Here is a 17,092-nt window from a genome sequence, read left to right as displayed (position 1 = left end):
CAGAACAATTCCAAGCCCCCTCATTTGCAAATCATACATTGATCAATTCTCTCCTCATGTGCGGATAATCGAATATCTCAGATAAATGTGTCATCCGCTCATCACACCCACGTCAACCATCTCCAAGTCTTTGCCTCCACCGTGGCCACGCATGCCACTGAAAATCAACTATTTAACACACCTATTATCTGGACATTTGCAACGAGAGTTTCTCTCTGTGTATCAGGAGATTCATATTTTCTGTGCAACAATTTACGATTTTCTCTGCTCTTTCATTACTTGATCCCCCCGAAAAAACAACCATGGCCCGTCATACGGGAAGTGAAGAGAATAGACTGCGCGGATATAAAGCGTAAGTATACAAAACCTCAAACCCGTTTTTCTCAGTCTCAATTCCCCATCACTACCTTGCCTTGGAAACCCCCCTCCCTCCCCCTGGGATATCTACTGCAGCAATTCCACAAACCCACCTGGCAACATCTCACCCCTGATCTATTTCCTCTCAACAGAGCCGCCCATAACCCACGCAATTCCAGCGAGGCTCGCGCCCACGCCCAAGAAGAAGTCACCAAGTTGTCCCACGCCGAACACGAGCACGAGCGCCAGAGCGGTCAACCCCAATACAGCAGCGACGAAGAGCATCCCTACAACGAGCGGCACGAGGAGAATGTGAAGCGGGGCCTGAAAGCGTACGTACTTTCTCTTCTTGCCCCCTGCCTCTCTCTCTCTCTCTCTGTCTCACGTGTTCCCACCACGTGAAGAGGGGGAGAAAAGAAGGGGGGGGAGGCCTTGTTGAAACTGGTGTCTTTGCGGAGAAAAGACGTAAACAGAGTCGCTGCTAACGAGATCTAGGGCCGTGCATAACCCAAGGGTTTCGCAGGGTGGGAAGGAGAGAGCGCAGCATAAATTGGATGAGATGGGTGAGCCGGTGGAGTGATTGGGGGTTTGGATAAGGAGGCTACTAGAAAGCTAGGTGAGGATGGTCAGACTTTTGATTTGGGTTGACTTGAGGAGAGATGGGAGTCCATAGACACAAAACAGCTGCAAATACGATCGTTTCATTTACAATATGGTGGTGAGACTCTTTAAATATCGTAATTGAGACTCTCTTTCCTTTGCAAAAGAGAAAATGGAACACATCATGGGTGTGGTTGGATAAAATTAGGATTAAACCATTAATGACAAGGGCCACAAATATCACAAGATAGAAAAAGTATGTGCATGACAACAGAGTCAATCAAGGGTGCCCTGCACTAGAGGTTATGTTCGCAGGTAATATGAGCATTGGAAGAAGACAACGCCATGAGGTCTCGGCATTGAAGCTGGAGTGCGATCAGAGTGATTTGCAGGTCACATGCACCATTTACGCCCATCCGCGCCTCATCTTCCAGCGCATGATGAAGCTTGCCACGGGGAAGAAGGCAATAGACATGGCAACCCAAATGAACAAGATTCCGAAATCGAGTCCAATTCGCGAATGAGTTCCGAAGATGATGGTGCGAATCGCCTCCACAACTAGATTATGAGAAGGAAGCAGTCAGCAGGAAGAACCGGCGATTTTCAAAAAAAAAAAAAAAAAACATCGCGACGTGTGCGTGTGTGTGTGCGTGAGAGAGAGGAAAAAGTCAACATACTTCGGTGCAACGGCCACGCATAGCCCCATCGATAAAACACATTCGCCAGGTCCAAGGGATAAAATCCCGTCGCCACATTAGTAATGACCCAGAAGATCAAAAAGAGCGAACTCCATGGGAACCCCAAGATCATGGCCATATTTTCACACGGGAACCCTAGTGCCGCCATCCCCACCCAGTTCAACATCCAAAAGACGACGAATGAGCCATTGCCGTATGCATTCGCATTTTGCGCAGTGAGAGTATCCGGGGCGGGCGAGTTCGCGAATGGAATCTGGAAGGCCAAGCTGACCAGACTGTAGAAGAGGCTGAGGAAGAAATAAGCGGCAATGTTGGAGCAGATTCGCCATATGAGCCACTGGCTCATTTTCAAGGGAGCATGGGTGGACGAGGGTTTGATGAGTTGCGCGTGAATCGGCATTATAAAGGGGAAGGTGAAGAAGGCGATGATGATGAGGTAGATGAGTCCGATAGTGACGGCGGGAGCGGCCACGGCCGGTGAGAATGGGCGAAGGTCAACATTGGTGAAGCCGATGGCCGGGTTGATTGCCTGTGGGGGAATGGAGCTGAGCTCCGTGGTGTTGGCAACTAGTTGTTGCACCCATTGTGGACCAAAGGATGTCAAAACAGCGGTTTGAAATTTGGCCAACCCAGGAGACACATAATTCGCGTAGGTCGTCTCGTCTCGGGCGGAGATGATCACGGACTGAATAGCGCCAGAGGGTTCGTAGCTCGAGTTTTGCTGGCTGACGGCACCGCGTAGGAGGGCAGTCGCGTTGGGATTCACAATCACCGCCGCATAGGCCTTTTCATCATATATGGCCTGTCGGACAGCCCAGAAGTCGTTGTCAAACTCGCCGGCGTCCTTGATGACATAGCCGAGATGTTCGCCTTGCGAGTCGGTGAATTGCTGGGCAATGTTGATCACTGCTGGACCAACGACAGGATCGCTCGTCCGGTAGTTGTCCGTCTTGCCATCAAAATCGACGACCCAGACCTTGAGGGAGTCCAGCTTGCGTTCAGTTTCATACTGCACGCCCCAGTATATTGAGAGAACTGCCAGGACAAAGATGCAGAGGATCAACACTAGTGAATCATTAGCATCTTTGAAAAAAAAAAAGAATCCCCAGCCTCTCAAGCTTGGAAGTACAGAAAAGCAGATTGGATGTTTTGAGCCTTACCGATGCGACACCATTGAAAGTATACCCGTCGTCGAACATCCTTCAGTGTCGGGTCAAAGAACGAGACGGGCGCTGGCGGCTCAGCCACGATGGTCTCCTTGTCGGCTATCATATTTCTCCAATCTCTTCAAAAACCTACCCCCGCGATGTTGTTAGTTGAGGAATACAAAAAGCTAACAGCACAAATTTTGAGCGAAGTATTGACATCATACAGGTCATGTCCGTTTTCAGCGATTCCAGGGATGCTGCGAAGCGATGCCGGTTTGGGCCGAGAGCGAACCCCCTTGCAACTTGGATCATCAGGGGACACCACATTGATAGTTGCGACATCGAACGAGGGCGAGGAACGATCGAATCATTGCGTGGAATGGAGCCGGTATTTAGTGTCTTCTTCATCAATGTTCCCCTTTGCATCTCCCTCGACCTTGGGATTCTTATTCGGCGAATGTGATCAGAAGACCTTACCCCCTCCTCTCCCCTGGCCCTTTCTTCCCAGACGAACAGGACTGCTGTACACCCAGTGCGTCACATTACTTCAGGGATGGATGGAAGGGGAGTCAATGTGGAAATTGGTGCAATCCATCTCTGAGATGGTGTAGCCCTGTATTTGCAAATGAGTTACTTCGGCATCTGCTTAGAACCAGTCACATCCTGCAGTGGGCCACGGGAACCCCCCCGTTGGTTTGCGTGCTGGGAAAGCCGGCCTGTTTCCAAGGTGACTCCTACAGTCTGAACCTGGGATTCCGGCACGTCGACCAAAATGCGTCGGCATCTGGAGAGTTCCAATGACAGATAGAGTTGCAGATTCAATGTATGACGATACAAATCGATTTCAGGGTGTGAATTCGTCATCCCGGACCCTCCATTCCAAGATCTTCGTCCGGCCGGATGTTCCGGTCGTAGAGTCGTTGTTACCTCGAGTCACCTGACACCTCATGATGGACACATCGTGTCGGATAGAAAAGGTCTGTCTTGCATTCGTCTGGTGTTCACAGATTCTTGAAGCGCAGATCTCGACGGCGGTCATTGACGCCATGTATTCAAAGTGCCTGGTCGGATTCGTAGATGATCGGACGACCAGGCCAAAGCATGGCTGAAACGCACTCCTCGCCCTTTTCCCTCTTCCACGAAACTCCACTCTTTTTGGGACAGGATCTGCACGCAGAGAATAAACTTCCATGAGGCTTGTCGCCTTGATTGGCGGATAAAATCAGGAAACCCGTTTGAGGTTTTTCTGCGGGTGCATCCATCAGGTCGCCAATCGGTCCTAATTTTTTTTGCCCGTCCTGCATGTGCAGAAACGATGACTCGTTTCACATGGCCTTGTATACATTGCCGCGCGTCTCACTCTTGAATGATGGACGACTGCCGAATCTCTGAATACTGGCATACCCGCCCCCGCAGTTTGGCGAACTTGGATCTTGCACTTGGACTGGGGTGATACCAGTGCATATGCATTATGATGAGCAAGAAGCGCACATCAGTTCTACAGCGCTCTTGTGTAGTGGAGTGTCGATTGAAAAGTATTCCAAATAGTGTGGCTTATCAAGTCATTTGATTGCCTGAATAGAAAGAAAAAGAAAAAGAACCAGTCTTTTCGTTCGCACCATTGCACCATCCCAAATCATAAAAAGCAATTCATCAAGTCGCACCATCGCTCAACCAGGAACCAGCCTGGAGCATCACACAAAAATTCTCTCAACAAAATCCAGGTCTAACCAATCATTCAAGCGATTTCTTTGTTTCGCCCCTTGAATCAGATTCCCTTTCGAGCCGATCAAAAGCACGACCCTTTCCCCAGGAATCCTCCACCCCCCATCGCACTCAAACATCCACATGCCCACAAGTGACCTGATACGAGGCATACCGACGATGCAAATTCGGCACCCGGCAGACCTGCAGACGAGTCATTGGCCCCGCCAGATCCGACAACTCGGCGCGGTCGCACATGGTATTATCGTAAAACTCGATGCGACAGCCATCCGGGACCATGTTCAGCGTATACGCGGATGCGACGCTGCCCAGGTCGGCGCGACATCCCGTACTGCCGCTGCCGATGTGGAGTTCACTGGTGCCGTTGCAGGCGTCGGTGGGAAAGAAGTTGAAAGACCATTGGAGGTCTCGCGAGAAGAGGGGGAATGCATTGGTGGTGAGGGAGAGGGCGGCGAGAGTGAGAATGAGAGTAGAGGTCGGCATTTTGGATGATGAGATAAGGATGGTCAATGGGGGGGATTTGATTGTGGGTGGAAAAGAGAGGAGATGCGACCAGTTTAAGAGGGAGAGTAAGAGTGAGAAAGACACTAGGTATATATGTCTTGACTGGATGGGGCTTTTTGGCTTTTGGATTTTGGTTTTTGGCAAACGAAAGATGAATAGTATGCCCGTGTTGAGAAGTATCTGAAGACATCATTAGCAAGTAGACTCACCAGAGGGGAATAGTGGTCGAGTTGAGATCGTGGAACTTACCACTGGTACCAGTCGGAGATTTTGAATGGGACTGAGTTCCAACCACGGCCAGCGAAGTTGATTTCGAATTGAAAAAGAGAAGCAGTGTGAGAGAAAAAGGAAAGAAAGATGTCAAGTCCAAGGTGTCCCGAGTTCGATGCTCCAAGGCTCAGTCTATAAAGCGACAGTCTGCACCGATGTTTACGCACCAATCCAACCGGAGATCCTGCCTCAGGCACAGCACCATAACGAAGGGTGGGTAAGACGCGTAATCACTTTCACGCATATCTTCCTATTCACCACCACCCCCTGCTTTCTTTTCCCCGTCACTGTCTCACATTTGGTTTTCCCTTTTGCACTCGGGGAAATAGTCTGAATGATAGTCATGATCAAACAGAGGCAGATAATCAGAGGGCAAGCGGGCTAATAAACATTCACAAAAGCAACTTCACAAAGGTATCTGGCCTGCAATGGAAATGCACGGTTTCTTACATAGTCTTCCTAGTCGAGATTACTACCCTTGGAGCTGTTGCGGGCCACAGGAACCAAGAAGATCGCCGCGTCATCGTCAAAAGGGCCGATCATTTTTGTATTCATCACGAAAAGAGACTTCCTCCTGTGGTTTCAGCACAAAATTCCGCCTTCTCCGGCCCCTGCCGGACAAGAGTCAGGACCTGGCTTCTCCACCGGCGATCGTATCCTGCGATTTCTAAAAAATGACATCCTACGTGTATCTCCAATAGAAAGGCTTCTTCCATTTGACCTGCTTGAACATAACTGGTAAATAGCTTATAAGCCTCCTCTGTGGGGAGGCCTTCTACATTCTCAAACCCGATGTCCCTGTAGATCACAAAAACTATGCTTTAAAGATTCTTATCAAGCATCATCAGAGTGCTTCGGGCTGTTTTCCACTTCGCACAATACGGTGAAATAGCATGTCAAGAACGACATTCCGTTCCGTGATGGGTTATGCAAAGTTGTCTTTCGAACACAGCAAGGCCCTTCTTTTCCCGATCTCACAACCTTGAGATATGTTGATCAAGGCAATTCATTCGAGGAATACATGGCTGGAGCATGACGGGGGGAGGAGGGAGTTCTTTGCTGACGATTTCTTTTCCTTTCACGAGGGATGTCACTCGCGGATGGAATGGGACGATGAGTCAAATACTTCTTAGGGATCAAACTAGTCGTTCACGTTTTTCTCGTTCGATTATGATTGCGCTGTTGGTTCGAGGGGGAAGAGAGTAGGACTCAGTGTGAATTTCCTCGTTTGAAGATAGTACTCATACTCGGAAAGTGAGCGGTAGTACCTTTCGCAAATACTATGGTATCTGTTTGAAGATGGTTTTCAGCGACTAAGATTGGTTGATTGGTTGTTGGATAGGACACATGCAGACCTGACAGGGCATTCCGATGCAGGGGCGTGAGCGGGAATATCCGTGGGGATCAGCGATCTTTGGAAGTGCTACGCATACAATTATCCCCATCTGAAGATAGCAGCTGCTCATTGTTGTGAATGTAGGTCAACGTAGGCCCTTTTTATTGAGTGTGAGGTAACTGGGCTGAGGGATGGCCTCTCTTTTGTAGAGGTCAATCGAAAACGGAGTTTACATCGAGAGGAAAGAGGGACAGCCCAACATCCATCCAGATTCACGGATTGGATTCCCTCTATCCGTTCGAGCCAGACCCCGATTGCTTCTCCCCACAATGCAACTGCCGGAACGTCGACAGCCACTCGGGGTTATCGGCGATCGTCTGATCCCAGGCATCTTCGCAGTCATAAATCACCTTACGGGCTTCTTGTTGGAACATTTCGTCCGTGGGAATCACCCCCTTTTGCATCTGTTCTCGCGCAAATTGGCCTAAATGGCGGGTGAAATTGCCCAGAAAACTGTCGAATTGGGATTTGACAAGATCCCCCGAGGCGCCCGCCGGGGCCACCTCTGGTCCACTGGTCTCGGCTTCCTTGGGAACGTGGACTCTGCTGGACATCTGCGCGTAATGGTCACGCACGTCGGCGCTGGTAGAGGAAAACGGGATCAGGCTCTCGGATTCGGCGCCAATCAGGTATGGTGGGAATGCGTTTCTCAATTGTGCGGTGACGGCCGACGGGAAGCCATGATCGCCTTGCCAGTCTTTCATCGTATATCCGGAACGGAAATGGTCACTCAGATGTTCGATCCGTTCTTCCCAGTCATGGAGGCGTTGATCGCAAAATCCACATCGGGAAGTGATATTTTTCATCTCCGTCTTCCAGCTGTCAATGCATGGGACCGTATTGACCTGGTGCACGTGTCGAAGATGTTGGACCAAATGATCTTTTCGACGGAACGAGCGGGACGACTTGGATAGGTTCTGGCATTCTTCAATGTGGTGTTCATCCCGAAGGTGCTCCCGGGACGGATTGGGGATACTACACCAGGCGCAGTGATTTTGACCAGTGGTCTCTGAAAACACGGATGGACCTAGGGGCGCACAATACCACGCCTCAAGGCTGAGATGGAGGGATTTCTCGTGGCGCACCCAATCGTACTTGCTTCGGAAGCGATCACAGCAGAAGGTGCAACAGAAGACTCGGGGTTTGGTATCATTCCACGGCTTGACTTTACTCTTGACGACGCGCCCTTTGGGTCGACGACTGCGACTCCGACTACTCTGGGACGTCGATCGGCCCGCGGAGGAGCACACCGAGTCCGCAGATGATGCGCTCAAATCGACACTGCCAATCGACCTGGACTGGCGATGATGCTGGAATGCTTCGGTCGGTCGAGCACCGAGTGATGCCCGCGGACTATCACGAGCCGGCATCTCATCCATGGCATTCATGATCGCCGTGAGGGACGCCGGTTCGTCCTCGGGCGGCGATTCTTGCCACCGCTGCATGGGATCCATCTCTCTTGCGGCGGGCATCTGAATCGGCGAGCTTCTCTCCGCGGGTCGCGATACGAGATATCGACTGCGACGTCGCGGCAGGCCATTCCCGGTCCGTCGGGCCGGGGCTGGTTGTTGATGCTGGGTCAACGAAGCGGAACCTAGTCCAACATTCACGTCAGGCGCCGAAGCAGAGGTGGTAAAGTCAGTCACCCCGGGACTTGACTCCCACGTCCACGACTGTGCATCGTGGATCTGCGCATCTGGCGTGCCGGTCCCCTGCGACAGTCCGTTCCCGGGACTCGTCGTGCCGGACAGCGCATGCATCGCATCAGAAAATCCATCCAAGGAGGTCACCGAGGCCGGGAAACTATACGTTCCTAAATCATGATCTCCAAACATGGATTGCATCGGCGGCCCATTGGCGCCAGCCATCTCGTATGAGGCTCCCTGAAAGCATAGATCGGAGGTGTCCAATGGATGCGGGGTACCGAACAGACCCCCTGCACCAAAGGCGGAGTTGTCTAAATGAAAACTCTCCGGTGGAAAGTTCTCGGCCTGGTCCAGCTCGGTCGTGGCCCCCGGCCAAGACGGATCATGAAGAAACCCCTCATATCCTGTGATGTAGTCGAGTCTGTCCGCTTCGCCGTCCAGGTTCATTATGGTGCGGTGATGTTTGACGGAGGAAATTTGGCGGAGAGTCATGTTGTACAGTTCCAGCCCCAGAGAGGGGCCGGCTGGAGTTGCTCCGTCCAGATGATCAGGCCAGCTGTGGGTCTCACCCGGTCCCGATCGTGGCCCAGTGTGCGTATTCCATGCAGTCGGTCAGATATCCACGTCCTTCGATAGAGTGGTGCATCTGAACATTGAAAGGGGACATCATGTTGACGATGAGAAATCTGGAAAAAATTCAGAATGTCGCGTATGTCAGACGCGTGATACGGATTGAAATCAGGGGCCATACTCGACATGTGAAGACACAAGGTGAAGACTCTCCCGACGACAATGCTGAATGCAAAAGTCCATCGACTCGTCCAGCCGGCTCGCGGCTCTGGTTTAATGCCTCAGGCACCCACTTTTGGATCCGCACAGGATGCGGTATCGGTGGGTACATTAAAAACTAGTATGGAGGCTATCCGGCGCTACATTCAATCATTGATCCAGTGTACATGCCCGCGTGCTCGACTCTCGTGCTTCATCAATCTGACAAAAGGAAACTGTCCGATCAAACTGTAAATGAAGCAAGTTAAATAGATATACAGCTAAATCAAATACACGATACTGAAGATCACAAGTTCAGATGATGGCAATCTTGAGCCCAAGGACACGTCATTTTATTTCAATCAGTTCTTCCATAAATATATAAGGTAGCTCCTCGTCGGATACTTGGGACACTCGCCATCCATATCTATTTTCTATGACCCATGACCTACTTATTCAGTACCATTTAGTTCTCACTGGAAAGGGGATCGCTGCCTTAGATACGAACCTACCCGACTCATTTCTATCGAAAAGACCAACCAAATAAAGGAAAGCTCGTCAGTAGTCCCTACTCCGCCCGTGGGTACTGCCTCCAGCCAGGCAACCACAGCACTGCCCGATTGATGTACTACATGTAGGTCTCCACATAAACGTACAGATCAAATACCCAGATTCATCCATTTCCATCCATACACAGTCCATGCCCTAGGCCGGGACTGATGGGTGGTCTGGTGGATCAATTGAGAGAATCCAGCTGGACTGGGCTATTTCCAGAGATGCAGTCTGGTCTGGCGTGGAAACCTAGGATGGATCCTACCTCGAACAGAGCTATCTTTATTCAAGCAACCTTGAATTGATGGAAGCCTCCACCGCGTAGGTAGGAGGTAATAGATGGCGAGAAGGGCGCAGGATTTTTTTTTTTAAAGACGGCGAACTCATTTATATCCGACTTTGTTGGGGTGCGTTGCAAGGATGTAAAACAGGGTTAGACAAAGGCGGACGAGAATGGCATACCTACATGGTACAGGACTGCAGACGGTGACAGGAGTGAGATTACGAGGGCACGATACAGATGAAAAAAAACTGGCTGAAAGAATAATGATATATCCACAAGTTGATTCATCTCTATAGAACATTTTCGGTCATGACCCATTTTTAGTTAGGCAATATGGGCGCCTAGTCTATGATCTTAAGCAAAAGTCTTGACCTCGCCCTCCTTCAGCTTGCCAGCCTCGACAAGGCGCTTGGACTCGTCAGCCCAGGCAGCCTTGACGGCGCCGCTGTCCTTGCCAGCGACGGTCAGGGGCGCGAGGCCAGCTCGGCCAGCTCGTCAACGTCGATCTTGCCCATGACAAGCTCGACGTCACCAAGAACAGCGTCGACCTGGGCGGCAGAAGCCTCGCCGTCGGCAAAGTAGTTGACGTCCTTGACGGAGGACTTGAGAACACGCTTGTTCTTCTTAGCAGCGTTCTTCGCAGCCTCCTTGGCCTTCTTCTTCTCCTCGCGCTCGGCCTTGGCAGCCTCCTCAGCGTTCTTCTTCGCAGCCTCGGCCTCGGCCTTGGCGCGCTCACGCTCCTCAATCAGACGCTTGGCCTCCTCCTCCTTGGCCTTGCGCTTGGCATCCTTGCCGGCACGAGCCTGCTGCTTGAACTTCTTGATACGCTCGTCCAGGGCAAGGCACTCGTCCACCAACTCGCGCAGGCGGGCGATATCCTCAGACTTGCGCTTGCGGCGGGCGTTGGCGTTCTTCTTCTCGGTGTGACGCTTCTGGTCACGGCCCTCACCGTCGTCGGGAATGTCCTCATCGAGGTATTCGAATGTGCGCCAGCTGTCAAAGTTGTACCAGAAGTTGTAGAAAGTCTCGACCTCCTCCTGAGTGGAATTCTCGTCGCCGAGCTTGGGCACAGGTTGCTTGTTGGAGAAACGGCCTTCGGCCTCGAAGACAGGTCCCCAGAGCTTGTAGAAGTTGCCCTTCTGGAGTTCCTTCTTGGATGGTGGCTCGACATCAGCGGCCTCGTCAACGGAATCGAATTGACGACGGCGGACGGGGTCCAAAAGGAGCTCGGTGGCCTTCTGAATGCACTTGAAGAAGTTGTCGTTCTCATCGCGCTGGCCCATGGCGGCCTTCTTGTCGGGGTGGTGACGCAGAACCTTCTTGCGGTGGGCACGCTTGATCTGCTCGGGGGTGGCGCGCCAGCGGTACTTGGTCAGACCAAGAACGGCGTAGTGGTCCTGGGCCTGAGCGGAGGTTAGTAAGATGCTCACGCATACTCAAAGTTGATAATGCTGACCTTCCAGTCCTTAGCCTCACGGGCGAGCATCATAGGATCCTCGTCCTCGGAGATGTCCTCATCCTCCTCATCCTCAGTCTTCTTAACGTTCTGCTGAGCCTGGATGCGCTCATCCTCAGAAAAAGTACGAGCGTGACGCTTCTGTAAGACCGTTAGCAAATGGACATGGAGTGACCGTAACCAACACCAGATTGGTTTGGTTTGAAGTCAGTCGATGGACGTACTCTGCGGGCGTGGGCAAGGAAGTGCGGGCCCACGGGCTCAATGTTGCGCTGAGTGGCAGCGGACAGGGCACCAACGGCCTTGAAGTCCTTCTCAGCAGTCCAGCCCGAGGGCAAGGACGGGAGAGAAACGTTGACAACCTGGACAGATGCCATTGTGATTTTAATGTGGTGAGGGGTTGAGCTCAAACTGTTGTGGGAGCATGTAGCGGGTTGGGTTTTTCGTCCGCCCTTTTTTTTTTCTGCCCCTGTTGGCCGCCCGCCAATCAACATTCGGATGATCCCGTCATGCATAGTTGAGGGCTCTCCAAGGTCGACCTGATTTTGTCAGTTAAATCACGTTCTGCTTCTCCTCGGATCTATACAGAACCAATCGCATTATCCCTGCAAGATGCCGGCTCCTAGTACAGCTGCCTTGAGCGCATACCGACAAGTTCTCCGTGCGACCCGGATCGCATTTAAAGGTTTGTCATTCCTTCGCCGTCCGCTGCGGCTGTTCCTCGGCCCAAGGCGATGGCTGACCATTTGTCTGCTCTAGATGATCTGCGAGTGATGACCGCTGCACGCCAGGAGGCTCGTCGTAACTTTGACCAGAATCGACGTGTCGGCGTTGACACCGGAATGCAAATCAACCACGCCGTCGAAGTGGCCAACATTCTGCGACACAACATCGTGCAAGGTGCTCGCGAGGATGGCGACGAATCCGCAAAGTGGCGTATGTGACCTATGTGCTTTTGGACGACTGAAATTTTGATTTTTCGGTCGGCAAATTACTGGCCCTTTACGATCTACATTCTGCGGGTTCTAGGCTGACAGTCCGCCTTTTACAGAACTCCGAATTCACGAGGAGATCGAGCGTGGTGACAACGACTCAATCAAAGTCGGCAACAAGGATGTCAAGATCCACAAGGCGTGCTCATCCTAATTTCACCCATGCCGAAATCGCTTCATAAACGTTGCTCAACCACAAAACGCCGGGCTGAATCCAGTTCGATGAACCGGCGGCAGAGAGAGGATCAAGAAAAGTTCTATCCGGGTAGGACTGAAACGTGTACAATAATATACCCGACTTTTTGTATCATTGCTGGCGTCTCGGGGTATTTTCGATTTGAGAAATATTGCATACACATACATACAAGAAGCAGAAAGATTCCGTTTTTAACGCCCGCTTAATGATAGAGAAATCGCATCAAAAGAGGTCCAGTGTAACCCGCAAAGTGCCGAATCACCTGATCCTCGAGTTCAGTCACCAGACATGCTCGCATACTGCACCGCACCCGAGCCAGGGGGCGGTGCCACCGTGAGTGGTTGGCCTTTTTCTTGCTGACCAGCTTTCTCACCCGCCGCTGTGAGGGCTTTCTTCTCGGGTGCCCCCTTGGACGATGGACCGACAGCAGCCCGGCCATCACGAGCATTTCTGATACGCTCTTCCCGGTCCATGTTGTCGAGGGGTTTGGGTTTGCCCCACCGAACACGGAGTGGGCAGCCGTTAACAACGGCTTTGCCTTGACATCTCTCGGCAGCGGTCTCGGCATCGGCACGGTTAACATAGTTGATGAAAGCGCAGTGCGAGCGATGGGAGCACACGAGGGACCGAAGTTGACCGAATTCGGCGAAGAAGGCACGCAGCGCGTGCTCCGGAAGGTCATCCTCAACACCGGTAATGAATAATGAAGTCACGTTCGGGTCGGCTGGAGGCTTGACGTCGTCCGCCGAAGGGGGTAACTGAGCAGTACTGGGGAAGGGGCGACCGCCTCTACCGCCACCACGCCCTCCCCGCGCACCTCCACGGCCAGGAAGCCGATTCCCAAGACGACCTTCAGCGGTACGCATGGGGCCTGGCCCATTACCATAGCGGGACTGGGTCCGAGCAGAGTCCGATGGGCCCGCCTCCGCAGTCTCTTCGGTCTCTGTTCTTGATGGACCTTCGATCCGGCGTGGTTTGCGATAGTAGGGTTCACTATTGGCGAGGCGGCGCAACAGCTCCCGAGCCTTGTCGTCGGTCTTCTCGTATTCCTCTACTGCTCCGACTCCGTCCTCAATATCCTTCTCGTGGTTCTGTGCATAGTATTCTCGATTGATAGAGCTATCGGGGCCTGGTGCGACCATCTTGAGCGCCGCATCGCGGACTTGTAGGGGCAAACCGAATGACAAATCAAGCATGCAACACTGGCAGCAATTCTTGAGACGCGCGCACGTCAGGCAGATGTTGGTGCGTTTCTGACGCGATGTTCGGTCGGCTTTCCATCGGAAAATTGTAAAAGGTCGAGTGCACTTTGTCGAGTGTTAGCGCAAAGCCCAAACGTGCGGAGCTTCCAACAGGATGTAAAACTCACAATCTTGCATTCCGCGCCATGATCCTCCTTCAGCATCTGCACGTACGGATTCTCCGGCAGGCAGTTTTCACAGACCGATGGGAAGTCGGTTGACTCCCATCCGGAGCGGTTGAGATCATGCTTGATTTGCGGCGGCATCGCGAGGTGACGGTGGTATGAGCTTGATCACTTTTCGGATCTTTCTCGACGAGCAGCCGGACAAAGATGAACCGGCGGTGGCGGTGCGTGGCTGATTATCTCACGTGATCTTGGTTCAGCGCGGGATCCAGTACGAAGTAGATCCGATCCGTGAATCAAGATGGATACTGTGTATTCCAATGCCAGTGAACTGGTTGACTATACACGCTGAGTAATGGGGTCGTGATGACCCGGGACAAGAACTCTCGTCACACTCCGGCTGCCAGTCCCTGAATTGACACAGTCGTGGAGCGATGCTGACAGGCAGAGATCCGAGAGATCATTCTCCTCGATTGAGCTCCCCACCAGATCAGGTCACCCACTGATCTCGCCGGGCCCTTTTCCATCCGACGCCGCCTACCGCCCGGAAAGGCCAAGTCCCGCCGACCAAATGGACCTTTCACGTGATTGGGTTGCTCCCCGATCCCCTTCTTGTCTCCGCCTTAAGAGGCATGTGATTGGCCCAGGCCCCGTTCTCAGTCCGCCAAAAAGTTGACCCTCCTAAACGGTGCACTCCTTATTTATCTTTCCAGGACACCTTCCACTCTCTCGTCTCGTTTGCTTGACAGATCTCATTCTTATTCCTTTCTTCTTCACAATTGAATCTTTTCAATTGTTGTTGTCTCTTTCAACTTACGGGCCGGTGATCCTTTCTTTCCCCTCCCCTTAACCCTCTACAACTCCTATCTCCACGTTTTCAGTCGATCCCCCCCCCCTTTTTTTAATACCCATTTTCTCCCCCCTTCACAATGGCTCCTACTGCTTTGGAACGCGAGGATATCGCGCGTGATGCTGCCTTCAACCAGGCTATGCACGGCAAGTCTGCGAGGGCTCGCGGTGGTTTGACTGCGTTGCGCGCCAAGGACAACGCTGCTCAGAAGGCCGCTGTCGACGAGTACTTCAAGCACTGGGACAACAAGGGTCACGAGGAAGAGACCGCTGAGGTCCGCGAGGTTAGTGCCTACTCATCTGGTGTGCATCCGAACAATATAGAGTACGCCTGACTGACTCGTCACGATACAGGCTCGCCGCAAGGAATACGCTACCCTCACCCGACAGTACGTGGCCCTAATACTCCCCACCTCCCCCAGGCTCGTGTTCTGAGCACTCTGAACACCCCGTGAAGTTATTTCCATCCAGCTCGCTGACACCACTCCAGCTACTATAACTTGGCTACCGATTTCTACGAATATGGCTGGGGCTCCTCCTTCCACTTCTGCCGCTTTGCGTACGGCGAGCCCTTCAACCAGGCCATTGCCCGTCACGAGCATTACCTCGCTATGCAGACCGGAATCACCGAGGACATGAAGGTTCTGGATGTTGGCTGTGGTGTCGGTGGCCCTGCCCGTGAGATGGTCAAGTTCACTGGTGCCCATGTCACCGGTCTCAACAACAATGACTACCAGATTGACCGCGCCACTCACTACGCTGTCAAGCAGGGTCTCTCCGAGAAGATGGCCTTTGTCAAGGGTGATTTCATGCAGATGAAGTTCCCCGACAACTCATTCGACGCTGTCTATGCTATTGAAGCCACCGTCCACGCCCCTGAGCTGGTTGGCGTCTACAGCGAGATCTTCCGTGTCCTCAAGCCCGGCGGCAAGTTTGGCGTCTACGAGTGGTTGATGACCGACGAGTACAACAACGACGACCCCGAGCACCGCCGTATCCGCCTTGGTATCGAGCAGGGTGACGGTATCTCCAACATGGTCACCATCTCCGAGGGTCTCAAGGCGATGCGCGACGCTGGCTTCGAGCTGCTCCACCACGAGGATCTGGCTGCTCGCCCCGACGCCACCCCTTGGTATTACCCGCTGGCCGGTTCGTTCAAGCACATGGGCTCCGTCTGGGACTTCTTCACCATTGCCCGCATGACCTGGTGGGGACGTGGTCTTGCCCACCGCTTCGTCGGTGCCGGTGAGACCATTGGCCTGTTCCCCAAGGGCTCTCAGAAGACCGCTGACAGTCTGGCTCTGGCTGCGGACTGCTTGGTCGAGGGTGCGCAGAAGAACTTGTTCACCCCCATGTACCTCATGGTCGGCAAGAAGCCCGAGTAAAGAGGGGGTCCTCTCAAAGTGTCACCTTGCCTCGTACGGCCTCGGTCATATTCGCCTCGTGGCAACGCGACGAGGCTTTTTGTCTTCTCAAGATTCCCTCCTTTCCTCCTTACAAAATTCACACTTTCCTGCTCACCCGTGAATCAGCGAGGGTGAGATCCACTCTTCATCATCCCTTTTTCCTCTTTCCCTTACCTTTTTGACGTTTTCATCCTTTTACCTTCTTCTCTTGTCTTTATTCCAATACCTCTTCCACTATATGGGCTGTGCGGCCTTGTCAGTCTGGAATGACCTGACGTGTGACGCTGGGTTGACCTTTGACATTCTTGACGATCGGCGACGTTAATGTCTCTATCCTCTTGGACCTTTTGTGTCTTTTTGCTTCACTGTCATAGATATGTAATATTTCTCGAGCAAGTCTAATGAATCAAGAACCGGCGTTCTGTATCTTCACCATTTCAACCCACAAAAGTCAACGATTATGATCTGCATGCTTCATATTGCAAGGCGAGGACGGGCTACCTGTCACATACCTCAACCGTACTGTTACATGAGCTCGTTCGATGAAAAATTCGGCCTCCCGTGCTGCAGATCAGTTGTGGCCTTTCACCAATTAATCCACACATCCTCTGCCAGATACCCTATTTCCCTCGCATCGAAAGGTCTCAATGCACGATGATCATTTCCGGTACCACCATCCGCACAACGGGTCGGTCAGCGCTGCCAATCCAATGGACCGAAGAGACTGCAATCGAACGTCACAGATGCTTGTCAACTGGGCCGGGTCTATGCTGCGCGTTCTTTGTTCAAACGACGGCAAGCCACCGACCTTCTCGTTTCTTTGTGTTGCCGACTCACCGAAGCTCTCTCTCAGGATCTAGATGTTTAAGACCGAGCAAAC

General features: G+C 52.3%; 8 protein-coding genes across 8 annotated transcripts; 3 read left to right on the top strand and 5 right to left on the bottom strand.

Annotated features, from left to right (window-relative positions):
- Nucleotides 1–302: 302 nt before the first annotated feature.
- Nucleotides 303–937, top strand: POX_g09277 (uncharacterized protein; the record flags this gene model as incomplete). Its single annotated transcript, XM_050118034.1, has 3 exons — nucleotides 303–352; nucleotides 510–689; nucleotides 853–937. 3 exons carry the CDS (start codon nucleotides 303–305, stop codon nucleotides 935–937), a joined length of 315 nt encoding a protein of 104 aa, XP_049966178.1.
- Nucleotides 938–1,363: 426 nt separating this feature from the next.
- POX_g09276 (uncharacterized protein) lies at nucleotides 1,364–2,927 on the bottom strand (the record flags this gene model as incomplete). Its single annotated transcript, XM_050118033.1, has 3 exons — nucleotides 1,364–1,515; nucleotides 1,635–2,720; nucleotides 2,816–2,927. The coding sequence occupies 3 exons, from the start codon at nucleotides 2,925–2,927 to the stop codon at nucleotides 1,364–1,366; spliced, it is 1,350 nt and encodes a 449-aa protein (XP_049966177.1).
- Nucleotides 2,928–4,639: 1,712 nt separating this feature from the next.
- Nucleotides 4,640–5,011, bottom strand: POX_g09275 (uncharacterized protein; the record flags this gene model as incomplete). The annotated part of the gene is made up of 1 exon (XM_050118032.1): nucleotides 4,640–5,011. One exon carries the CDS (start codon nucleotides 5,009–5,011, stop codon nucleotides 4,640–4,642), a length of 372 nt encoding a protein of 123 aa, XP_049966176.1.
- A 1,917-nt stretch (nucleotides 5,012–6,928) lies between these two features.
- POX_g09274 (uncharacterized protein) lies at nucleotides 6,929–8,791 on the bottom strand (the record flags this gene model as incomplete). Its single annotated transcript, XM_050118031.1, has 1 exon — nucleotides 6,929–8,791. The coding sequence occupies one exon, from the start codon at nucleotides 8,789–8,791 to the stop codon at nucleotides 6,929–6,931; it is 1,863 nt and encodes a 620-aa protein (XP_049966175.1).
- A 1,620-nt stretch (nucleotides 8,792–10,411) lies between these two features.
- Nucleotides 10,412–11,780, bottom strand: POX_g09273 (Zuotin; the record flags this gene model as incomplete). Its single annotated transcript, XM_050118030.1, has 3 exons — nucleotides 10,412–11,350; nucleotides 11,404–11,544; nucleotides 11,628–11,780. 3 exons carry the CDS (start codon nucleotides 11,778–11,780, stop codon nucleotides 10,412–10,414), a joined length of 1,233 nt encoding a protein of 410 aa, XP_049966174.1.
- A 235-nt stretch (nucleotides 11,781–12,015) lies between these two features.
- Nucleotides 12,016–12,549, top strand: POX_g09272 (Mitochondrial zinc maintenance protein 1; the record flags this gene model as incomplete). Its single annotated transcript, XM_050118029.1, has 3 exons — nucleotides 12,016–12,088; nucleotides 12,163–12,339; nucleotides 12,455–12,549. The coding sequence occupies 3 exons, from the start codon at nucleotides 12,016–12,018 to the stop codon at nucleotides 12,547–12,549; spliced, it is 345 nt and encodes a 114-aa protein (XP_049966173.1).
- A 317-nt stretch (nucleotides 12,550–12,866) lies between these two features.
- POX_g09271 (Pre-mRNA-splicing factor slt11) lies at nucleotides 12,867–14,098 on the bottom strand (the record flags this gene model as incomplete). The annotated part of the gene is made up of 2 exons (XM_050118028.1): nucleotides 12,867–13,898; nucleotides 13,961–14,098. 2 exons carry the CDS (start codon nucleotides 14,096–14,098, stop codon nucleotides 12,867–12,869), a joined length of 1,170 nt encoding a protein of 389 aa, XP_049966172.1.
- Nucleotides 14,099–14,886: 788 nt separating this feature from the next.
- Nucleotides 14,887–16,191, top strand: POX_g09270 (Sterol 24-C-methyltransferase; the record flags this gene model as incomplete). The annotated part of the gene is made up of 3 exons (XM_050118027.1): nucleotides 14,887–15,090; nucleotides 15,161–15,195; nucleotides 15,297–16,191. 3 exons carry the CDS (start codon nucleotides 14,887–14,889, stop codon nucleotides 16,189–16,191), a joined length of 1,134 nt encoding a protein of 377 aa, XP_049966171.1.
- Between the last annotated feature and the right edge of the window lie 901 nt (nucleotides 16,192–17,092).

The sequence above is a fragment of the Penicillium oxalicum genome, chromosome VII (assembly GCF_001723175.1).
Source record: "Penicillium oxalicum strain HP7-1 chromosome VII, whole genome shotgun sequence".
Classification (NCBI taxonomy): Eukaryota; Fungi; Ascomycota; class Eurotiomycetes; order Eurotiales; family Aspergillaceae; genus Penicillium; species Penicillium oxalicum.
The sequence above is the reverse complement of the archived record's forward strand: the minus strand, read 5'-3'. Positions and strand labels throughout refer to the sequence as shown.